Source organism: Elephantulus edwardii, unplaced genomic scaffold, assembly GCF_000299155.1.
Source record: "Elephantulus edwardii isolate Elephantulus edwardi_28Jun2011 unplaced genomic scaffold, EleEdw1.0 scaffold00015, whole genome shotgun sequence".
NCBI lineage: Eukaryota > Metazoa > Chordata > Mammalia > Macroscelidea > Macroscelididae > Elephantulus > Elephantulus edwardii.
In genome coordinates, this window is record NW_006399765.1 from 18462153 (window position 1) to 18473343 (window position 11191).

General features: G+C 51.7%; 1 protein-coding gene across 1 annotated transcript; it reads right to left on the reverse strand.

The window, feature by feature from the left end:
* Positions 1 to 4625: 4625 nt before the first annotated feature.
* Positions 4626 to 8898, reverse strand: KCNS1 (potassium voltage-gated channel, delayed-rectifier, subfamily S, member 1). Its single transcript, XM_006881567.1, has 2 exons — positions 7861 to 8898; positions 4626 to 5135 (listed from the first exon to the last, which is right to left on the reverse strand). The coding sequence occupies exons 1-2, from the start codon at positions 8884 to 8886 to the stop codon at positions 4665 to 4667; spliced, it is 1497 nt and encodes a 498-aa protein (XP_006881629.1). The 5' UTR covers positions 8887 to 8898; the 3' UTR covers positions 4626 to 4664.
* Positions 8899 to 11191: the final 2293 nt, after the last annotated feature.

Below are 11191 nucleotides of genomic sequence, written 5' to 3' on the forward strand. Positions count from 1 at the left end.
TTTTTTTTTTTTTTAAATTTTATTATTTTTGTGTGCGTGTACCGTCAAATCAGATCTGACTGGTACAGGAGGAGATTGCCCCTCCTTACCCGGCAGAGCATCTGGTGGATTCGAACCATGCACCTCTGGGATTGTAGTTGCAGCTTCTTGCCACTAGGCCACCAGAGCTCGCCGCTTTCGAGGGTTTCTATGAGTTGGAAGGGACTGCAGGGCAATGGTTTTTCAGTTTGGCCATGGTCTCCATCCAACTATATTCTCTTCCCTTTCAAGGTGAAGGACAAAGAGCTATACCTTGGAACTTCTAACCCTACAAAAGGAGGTATAATATTTGGATTTTGTTGGTTGTATGGATCCTTGCTTGCTACTGGGCTCAAATCAAGGTCTAATCCAAGGTAACCTTGTAATCCAAAATGCATCATGAACCAGCAACCACATCATCTATTTAGACACAAAGCTGAGCATGCCTGAAGAAGACTCGATTTTTAAGCAGACTCCAAAGGGATACATTGGAAGTTGCTCCCCATCAAGGAATTGTTCTCTTGGGTTCTGTGAGCTGAATGTACATGGAAGGTGACTGGGGATGAATCATTTGAATGAGTGTTCCGAACAGGCCTGCGAGCCCTGCTGCCGAGGTCTGCTGGCCTCCCCTCAATGTCCTCTCCTGCACTCCCCAAGGCCTGGTCAGCTTTCTTCTGATGAGCTTCTCTGATGTCCTTCTGTACCAAGCGGGATGGTGGATCCAAGGATAAACACATATCCTAGTCCCAGGAACCTGTTTGTTACTTTTCTTGAAAAATGGGTCTTAGTGGATGTGTGAGGAGTACTGAGATACGATGATCCTGGATCAATGCTGTGGACCCTCAGTGCCATCACAACGGTCTTTACAGGACAGAAACAGAGAAGAGTTGGCACATACAAAGGAGGTGATGTGATGAAGTAAGTAGAGAAATGGTGCAGCTAGAAGCCAAGGCCGGCCAAGGAATGCCGACAGCCACGCAACACCTGAAGAGGCTCCCCTAGATCTGTGTGGGGAACACAGCCTGCCAGCAACTTCATTGTGGACTTCTACATTCCAGAATGGCAAGAGGGGTTTCTGTTGTTTTTAAGCCACTGGATTTGCAACAATCTCTTCAGCCAGCCATTGAAAATTAATACTCCTAATAAATTCGTTTTCTGCTTAGTTTTTCTGTTACTTGTAACCTAAAAGCCCTGATTTTAGGTTGCTCATCATTTCAATTATTTACTCTAATAAACTTTTTTAATGCTTATTCTTGTTGTGTACCGTCGAGTCGGATCCACTTGGCACCGGAGATTGCCCTTCCTTCTCCAGCGGAGCAGCTGGGGGATGCTCCTTCGGGGTCACCTTCGGGATTGCAGCACAGCTTCAGGAAACTCCTCTTCTGACCACGTTAACTGCAGCTGGACTCCAGTCACCTGCCCACATGTTCTGGCTGGCACAGCACAGGTTGTGCCTATGCCAACTCTGGGACAGAACCAGAGATTTCTGAACTACCCGCCCCCCCTCCCTCCCAAAACACCCAGAAGAGCAGGCCAGGCAGTCAACACAGGCAGAAATGGTTCTCAGTGCAGGACCTTTATTTGTATAATGGCTTTGATGGATACACTGAGGTTGGAGGGAGTACTGTCCTCATGGATGTCAAGCCAGAGAATTCTCCCCTCAACTTTTCTGACACCAGCTTTAGGGACTTATTTGTGGGCAGAAATGGTTCTCAGTGCAGGACCTTTATTTGTATAATGGCTTTGATGGATACACCGAGGTTGGAGGGAGTACTGTCCTCATGGATGTCAAGCCAGAGAATTCTCCCCTCAACTTTTCTGACACCAGCTTTAGGGACTTATTTGTGGGATCAGAAAATCTGCAAGCTATTCGACTCCTTGGTTTATTCAGGCTGACCATGACAGTGGTGCCTGTAGCCTCTGCATCTCGACCTGGGAACAGCTGAGCCCACATGTGAAGAGGAGATAAGTGTGTGGGAGGGCTGGTGTGTGGAGAGCAACTTCAGAGGGTCCCTGACTGAGCTCCAGTCACTTCAATATGGAGCCTCCTAATCCATTCATAAAACAAGTTGAGAGCTTTCCAGAGCTACAGTGAATGGTGACCTCAACATGCAGTCTCCTCTGCCTGAACACTCTTCCCAAGAATGTTTACCTAATTGTTATGTGTCATCGAGTCAGAACTGGCTCAGCTGACCCTCCAGTGGGTTTCAGAGGCTGTAAATGGCAAAGGAGGAACTGCCCATCTTTTTCGCTCTTGAAGAGCAGCTGGTAGATTTGACCTGCCTCTTTGAATTAGCAGTGCAACTCCTTGCCACTAGGCCACCAGAGCTTCCTTAATTAATCAGGTGCTATTAATTCTATGATGACAGGTCAGACCATTGATTTTCAGGAAAGCCTTTCTTTAAAAAACAAAAGAAACCAAACTCCTTTTTCTCAGGTCAGGATCCCTGTTAGATTACTCACACTCAGAGTTCCCTACACTTATTAGGGCTCATTATTATGTCTGTATGTAATGTGATTAAAGATTAAAGTCTCTCTCTCTAGTCTATAAGCTTCATGGGTGTAAAACACCAAACCGCAACAAACACAGCTGCTGCTGAGTTGATTAAAATCATGGTGACCTTCTGTTGGCCAGAGCAGACTATCTCTGATGGGCCTTTTCACAGCTGCTTTTCCAGAAACAGACTCCGTCTCTCTCAGGATTCTCTGGGTGACCTAGAACCACCAACCTTCTTAGCAGCAGCTCAGGGCATGTTATTTCACCACCTGGTGCTGTCGCCGTGAGCCGCTGAGTCAGATCTGACACATAGCTGACCCTCTGGTGGGTTTTCAGAGGCAGTAAATCCTATGGGACTGCCTATCCTTCTCCCACAGAGCAGCTGTGGGTGTAGACCGTGTGCCTTTCGGATTGCAACAGAGCTTCACCATCGTATCTTTTAATTCCAATTCTCTCAAATGCTCAGGAAGTTAGAGGCCATGGGAGGATAAATAAAAGAGAGAGAGAGAGAGCGCGTGCGTGTGAGAGTAGGTGGCATAGCACTGTAGTATTTATGTGCATGTGTGTAAATGACTGTGTCAAGGATATTAAGAACTAGAGTGTGCACACGCCCCCCCCCCAAGGCATTCACACTTAAAACACTGTTCAGCTAAACAAAACACATCTGCAGGGCCCAAGTGAAAGGCCCTTCCAGTAACTACTGAATGAGTGAATAAAACTTCTGTAAAGGTCTCAAAGCCAAGGGGGAGAAATCTAGCAGAACCATAGGGCCTTCCCTCCTCTCAGCTTGTCCGCCCGTCCTGAGTGTAGAGATCTCTCGGACTTTCTCCTGCTTGCTCTCAGAGCCGGAACAGGAGAGGCTGGGAGAACAGCCGACCCACTCAAGCATCCTAAGCACGCACGCGTCACCACACCTGGAGTCCAAGCATGGTGCCTCCCATCCTGAAGTTCAGGGTGATGCCACAGAACGATTCAGTCACATGACAGCAGTGACGAGTCCTCTAATAGCAGCGTGTCAAAGGTGCTACGGGAGCTGTCTCCCTGGCAGCCTTTTCACCAAGGGGAGAGGGGACTTGGCAGGTGATTATGAGAGATGTTCCCTGTAAGGATGAGGGGTGGGAGCTGGCCAAAAGGAACATCTGCCTTGATGGAAACTCAGTGAGGGGCTGGGGATCATGGGGAAGGCACAGAAGTGGGGAGACCCTGTCACATTATCAGGTCAGCTGGCTTTTAACCCAATGCATCTACTGCACAATCTGGTTTTCATCTCCCTGTGGGTCACGGATTGTAGCCTGGTGACCGATGGGCTGCATCTGGGGACATAGTAAGTCTTGTTGGAAACCTCAAGTCTTTTTCCGCCCAGCAAGAGCGTCTGCCGACTGTCCTGACCTCAAGCTAACGCTGGGAGAATGTGGCAGGATTATCATTGCTTAGAAATACTGTAAATCGGCTAAGGACACAGCTCTGTGCTCCGGGGCCTTGTTTTAGAGCTGACCTTTGTTGGTGTTGTAAACAAAGAACCTGGCTGAAGCTCACGCTCCCACAGCACACTCACCTGGCTGGTTCTTTGCCCTGCTCTGACAGAAGATTTCAACCATGTAGATCAACTTAAGGGTCCCAAGAACCCCACAAAACCACAAATAAACTGTGTGAGGGCAGAAGAAGGGAAGAACACAGTGGGAGGAACACTGATAGTGGCAGGTCAGTAAGTCTGGATTCCAAAAATAGCTCCACTGTTTCGAGCGGGGTGATACTTAAGTGTGTGACTAAAAGAACACCTCTTTGAGTCTCAGCTTTCTCATCTGAGACCTTGGAATCATTCTGATCCTCTGAGCTGGGGTCAAATGTGATAAGGCTAACAGAGGTAAAAAGAATATCCTTTCAGTGTCCCTCCTCTAGCTCATGCTTACTTCATGGACACCTGGAAGTTTCCTTTACCAAGGTCTCCAGCTCGCTCTGCAGACTCACTGAATCTTAAGGAACCACATGCCCTGGGCCTCTGGAGAAGGGATCCACGTGTGGGTCTCATCTCTCGGGCCAGCCCAAGGAGTCCTGAGCAGGCCACGCTCTCCTGAACAACGTTAACAACATGTCCCTGCTGCTTCAGTGGACTCTTGGGGCACGAGTGAGGGAACACGGAGTCCTGACTTTAGTAAACCTGAGAGTTCGGAGGGTCACTCTGGGGTCCGAGGCCTCCAGGTCTGCAGTCATTCCCTCCAAAGACATCGCGGGAGGTCTCCATGGACGCCTCTGAAACCCCGTCAACACTGCTCATTAAGTCTTCAAACTCCTGATGGTCACTGTTGCGTACGGCTGCCTCCAGGGCCTTCTGACGCCGGTAGAAGTGGGAGAACTTGTTGAAGATGATGGTGATGGGCAGTGCAACCACCAGGATACCCCCTAGGATGCAGCCCGAGGCTGCCAGCTTGCCAGCCACCGTCACTGGTACCACGTCCCCGTAGCCCACAGTGGTCATGCTCACTGTGCCCCACCACCAGCAGGCTGGGATGGTGTCAAAGCCCACGTCTTCCTCCTTCTCAGCCGTGTAGGCCACCCCGGAAAACACGGACACGCCCACAGCCAGGTACAACAGTAAGATGCCCACCTCTCGGTAGCTGTGCTGGAAGAAAACGCAGGAACTGGTCAGTCAGGCAGGCTTACAGATCCTGGAGTGGACATGTGGAGAAACTGAGGTTCAGAGAGAAGAGTCAGGCAGAAAGCCACAAAAAAAGGGTAAAGCTAGTGCTAAGAATCAACACACCTGACTACTAAGATCTCACTGCTACGGACAGGCGGACGCCAGGCACTGTGGCATCTGCCATGAATAAAGGCCTGAAGGCAAGAAGGGGTAGGTTAGGATTAATGGAAATGAGAATCACACAGAGGAAGTGGGTACTGTGAGTACTGTATCTAATGTTAAACAAAGTATGAATGATTGAACCAATAACCAGCATGTTTTGTAAGCTTTCACAATTTAAAAACAAACCACTGAAAACCTCCAGTCATTGGAACACAGGCTAAATTTCTGTTGTCCAAAGGTGCCTGCTGGGTCACACTTGTTTTATTTAACTTGAGAGGCGTGACTGGTAGCAACCAACGCATCCAAGGCTTGCTGGTCTTACGGTGTCACGGGGCCTGAGCAAGGCACAGTCCAAACGGCACAACAGAGAGAGACGGCTTCACGTGCCAACCGGTCTGTCACATTTCTGCCAAACTCACTGCTTCTGAGTCAGAACTGATTCACAGCTGACCGTCTAGTGGGCCAGTGGGTTTTCAGAGGCTGTAAATGCACAAGAGGAGAATGCCAACCTTTCTCCCATGGAGTGAACACTCAGCTTCGGAACGGCAGCACAACTCTATCCACAGCTCGCCTGAGCTCCCTAGCGTTTCTGACAAGCCTAAAGGTTCTCTGTCCCCTTAAGAAAGCAAGAAGGCGGCTACTTGTTCCCTAGTCCCCTCATAGGATGCAATGATCTAAGTACACAGGCTCTGTCTGACCCTGAGGTCAAGACGTGGGTTCACAACTGAGGGATATTTTGCTCCCTCCCTAAGGGCCATACGGCACTGTCTGGGATGCTGTGGGTTGTCCCACCTGGGAAGGTGTATTACTGGTGGGCAAAAATGGGGGATGCTATTGAACTCCCCCCTGCGCAATGCAGAGGGGTGGCCCTGCAAGCGAGATTATTCTAATCCATGATTTGGTATTACTAAGATAAAGAACCCTGGTCTGTAGCAGGGGCCCTTGGACTGTGCTGTGCAATACCACCTATAAAAGCACCTGCATTTCTAACAAGCCTCCAGCGACGACAAAGCTCCCACTGAGGAGGGTTCTCCCTTTAGGTGGCAAAGGGCTAACCTAGAATATCTCAAAGCCTGGCAGCCGTGATCAACACTGTTCCCCTGCAGAATAAAGGGGGTCCATCAGGTTCTGGCTCCCCATGTGGTGGGAGCAGAGGAGCATTCTGGGGAAAGGGATATCTCTGCAGAGATGCCGGGCTCAGGGGCTGGCTAAGGCATTTCCATGCACCTGCCTGTCACACTGGGGTTCTGTCCAGGTCACCCTGCCTGAGCCCAGCACCCTGACAGTTGTGCTGTGACAAGGGAGAAGAGGCCTGAGCGGGAGGAGTCTTTCAGCACCTTCTAGAGATTCCCCAGCAGGGATGAAGCAAGCTTTAAGACAGAGCATGAGGTGCTGGCATCAGGCACAACTGGGCTCTCCTCTGAGCTCCCCCACTTAACTCAGAGGGATCTCTGGCAAGTCCCACTTTCAACACCTGCAAAGTAGTGACAGTACTTCTGGCTGCTGTTTGAACCCCAGATGGTGGGTGGACAGTCTGTGGCCCTTCGGTCCCCTGTCACACTTCCACCTTCAGTCCTTTATCTCAGCACTCCTCCCTCAACTCCAAATCCTCCCTTCCCAGCTTTCTGCCTGAGCTCTCTCACCTCCAGGTCAGCTGTTTCCTGCAGCAGGGTAACCTCGCCCCTCCAGCCGGTGAGCAACCCAGGGCAGTGTGCCACTCAGTGCTGGGCCTGACCCAGGAGGATGCAGCATCTTGCAAGCAGGTTTTAAAGCGCTGACCCTGTGAACTTGGGGTTCTCTATCTACAGGAAGATGATAAATAATAGCATCTTCCCAAGAGAGCTGCATCGATTATGGATATAAAACTGGCACTGAATTAGTGCTCAGCAAGGCGCAGCTTCTGAGCTATTCCAAGACTTAAGTCTATTAAGGGTGACTTGGGACTTTGTGCCTCTGATGGTGGTCATGCCTACAGAATGGGTCTAAGAGCTGGGTAATATCCTGCTTTGTGCATTTTCATGTTATCATTAGTACTGCATTTTTGACAGATACATCAAAACTGATGGGGCCTAGCGGTAAGACAGTGCGCTGCAATGCCAACGGCACACCGTTTAAATGTGGTCCTGCTCAGTGGGAGAAGGATGGGCAATCTCCTCCGATGCGGTATCGGCTTCTGCAAACCTAGAGGGACAGCTAGCAGTGGGTTCCGATTAAAAGGCACAGAATAAAAACAACACAGAAAGTGACTTGGCTTTTTGCTTTCTTTCAAAGGATAAGCAAAGCCTATAAATGCCTGTTTTCTCCCCTGGGAAATGGGTACAATAGAACAGTTAAATAAGCCCTTCTTTCTGCAGCTGTTGGGAGAGTGTGAAGGACACACCATCCAGCTCCACATCCGGAACCAAGGAGGATATTTCAGCCTGTGCATAGTGTCACCTGCCATTTCGGCCTGTGCATAGTGTCTGTCACCTGCCATTTCGGCCTGTGCATAGTGTCACCTGCCCCGTGCTCACACCCACCAGCCTCCCACCCGGCCCGAGGATACCTTGAGCGTCGCACCCAACGATCGAAGCCCGGTGGAGTGACGCGCCAGCTTGAGCACCCGGAAGATACGCATGAGGCGGAACACCTGCACCACCTTGCCCAGGTCTCCGAGCTCCTCGCCGCCCGGGCCCCGCTGGTCGCCGAGCGCCGCGCCGGCCAGCAGCGTGAGATAGAAGGGCAGCACCGACACGATGTCGATGAGGTTGAGCGGGTGGCAGAAGAAGTTGCGCATGCTGGGGGCCAGGAGGAGGCGCGAGGACACCTCGAAGCTGAACCAGGCGATGCAGAAGTACTCGAGGCGCCGCAGCACCGGGTCATCGCGCACCTCCTCGGCGCTGCGGCCCGCCGCCACCGCGGCCACGGCCGCCGCCGCCTCGCGGGCCTGGTACTCGGGCAGGCTGTGGATGCACATGGCGGCGATGGAGGCGAGCACCACGCCGATGGAGACGCAGCTGAAGAGCTTGCTGGGCAGCGAGTAGCCCGGGTTCTCCATGGTGAGCCAGAGGCGGCGGCGCAGGCGCCCGCAGCGCGCGGCCCCGTAGCGCGCCAGCTCGCGCTGCACGTCGGAGATCTCGTCGGGACACGGGTCCACGCTGCTCGGCGCGTCGCTGTCCTCGTCCCAGGCGCGCGGCCGCGCCACGCGCCGCTCCAGGTAGCGCGCGCGGCAGCAGGCGGCCAGCGCGCCCTCGCTCAGGCCCCAGTAGTCGGCCTCCTGGCTGAAGGCGAAGACGCACAGCTCGTCGAGCACGTGCAGGCGCCCGGTGCGGTAGAAGTGCAACAGGCCCAGGAAGAAGCCCGGGTGCCGGTCGAAGTAGAACTCGCGCGCGGCCGCGTCGTAGTCGTCGCACAGGCGCCGGGCCTGCTCCTCGGACACGGCGGCCTGCAGGCGGCCCAGGCGCGTGCCGGGGAAGCGCGCCACGGCGCATGCGCTCAGCAGCCGGCGCACGCCGCCCACGTTCACGCGCAGCGCCTCGTCCCTTCGCCGCCAGGAGGCGCCCGCGCCGTCGCCGGGGGGCTCGTTCGCCATGGCGGCGAGCTCGGGCCTGTGGACGTCAGAGAGGTGAGCGGAGGGGACCCCAGCCTCTTTGCAGGAGCTTCGGGTGAAAACCCTGAGCTCCATTCACCAGCCCCAGTGGCGCACTTGCTCTGATGCAATCTGCCTCCATGCGGTTCACAGCCAAGAAACCCTCATGGACTCCTGCTCCTGCGAGACTATGAATTCCTATCGACTGGATGGATGGATGGATGGATGGGTGGATGGATGGATGGATGGATGGACGGACGGACGGACGGACAGATGGATGGATGGCATCTAACACCATCTGTCAGTTAGAGTTGTTTGAGATGCTATGTAAACGCCTTCATATACAAATGCCTTCCAGATTCAGCCCTCGCCATCCGACCATACCACTGACCCTCCCCACTTTCATCAAGCTGCTTTAAGGTAGGTCTGTGGGTCAAGCCACCAGCCCCCCAGGGCAGGTATACCTCTCATAACTTCTAACCGGTAGGAGATGGAAGTGTGTCAACTGCAGGGTGGGGGTTTTGAGCTGTAAAATATCTTGAGCTCTTCCTCGAAGGATCATGTCAGTAGATGAATGGCAGAATGTTCCTGCACCTGGTGGTGTTTTGGGCTGTGGAGTTGTTTCTGATTCACAGCAATCTTATAGGGCAGAGTAGAACTTTGCAGGAACAGATAATCAGATTGTCTATTTCCCTTCCAGCGGGGAATGGTTGGTGGGTTTGAACTGCTGACTTTTGGGTTAGCAGCCACACACTTAAACCCCATTGCATCATTGGAGACCCTTAGCACCCAGGGGGTGCTCCCTTTCCCAGGCAAACTTGAATTTACTTAAAACAGAGACCTAGATTACTAAAAACAGAGATCCAAGTGGGATCTTGGACATGCCAGCACTCCGAGCCTCCATTTAGTCCTCTGCAAAATAGAGATAGTAATGCTTACTGCCCAGGGTTGATGGAGAGATCAGTGTAGTTTCAGTGGTTCTCAATGTGTATTCCCTGACCAGCAGAATTGGTTTCACCTAGGAATTTGTTAGAGATGCAAATTGGCAGCCTGACCTAAATGAATGAATGAGAACCCATGGGAATGAGGTCCCACAGCCTGTATTTTAAAAGAGCTGGAAGGAGATTCTGATGCAGGCTCTCGTTTGAGAGCCTGGCTTGGTAGAGTCAAACCTGTCCTTGAACCTTGATTCTGTTTTGTGACCTTGAACAAGCCACACCACATTTCTGAGGATCTGTCAAATCAAGATAAAAATAGCCACCTCCAGTGTGGTTAAAAGATTAAATGACTGTTTGTTTATCTTTATCAAGAGCCCTGATGGGCTTGGTGGCTGTGTGGCTGCTAACTGGAGATCAGCAGTTGGAATCCACTCGCTGCCCTGCAGCAGAAATATGTGGGGGTCTGTTTATATAAGATGTGCAGCCTTGGAAACCCTATGGCACAATTCTGCCCTGTCCTGGAGAGGCCTGGGGGATCAGAATTGACTCAATGACCCTGCGTTTGGGGAGGGAATGTGTCAAGCCTGCCTCGTAGAAGAAGTTTCTGAAATTATCCACCTGTTTCACTGTCTTCCAGAATCAGGCTATTCTGGGCTTCTCAATCCCTGATTGCACCTTAATAGGAGCCACGGTTGGAATAGTGCTTAAGCCCTTGGCAGCTAACCGAAAGGTCCGTGGTTCCACTCACCAGCTCTTCCACAGGAGAAAGAGGTGGTAATATGCTTCTGTAAAGATTGTCGTTTGTTCTTAGGTGCTGTCAAGTTGAGTTCGGCTCCTAGCAACCTTGTGAATAGCAGACTTGAACCCTGTCCTGTCCTGGGCGTCTTCATGGCCTGTGACATACTTGAGCCCATTACTGCTGTGTGGAAACCCTCTGGGCAGTTTTACTTTGTCCTCTCGGGCCACTAAGGGAGCTCTGGTGGTCCAATGGGTAAGGCGTTGCACTGCCAAACCAAAAGAGAGCCGTTCGAATCTACCAGTTTCTCCGAGGGAAAAAGATGGACTGTCCTCTCCCATGCAATTTACGGTCCCTGAAAATCCACTGGAGGGTCAGCTAGCTATCAGTAGGTTCAAGAGCAGTGAGCTTATACTGTCTCTGTGGGTCAGAGTTAACTTGATGACAAAAGGGTTTGTTTGGGGGTTTTTTTTTGCATCTCAAGGCCCTGACTGAAGAAGAGGTTTCTTTCCTGGAGAATAGTGGACACAGGAGTGTCTACCTTGTCAAATGGCTGGAGGTTTGCTAAGGTTGATGAAGTGTTTGACTCTAGTGGACACTAAGGAAATTCTAGATCCTTCCACTGCTCACTGAC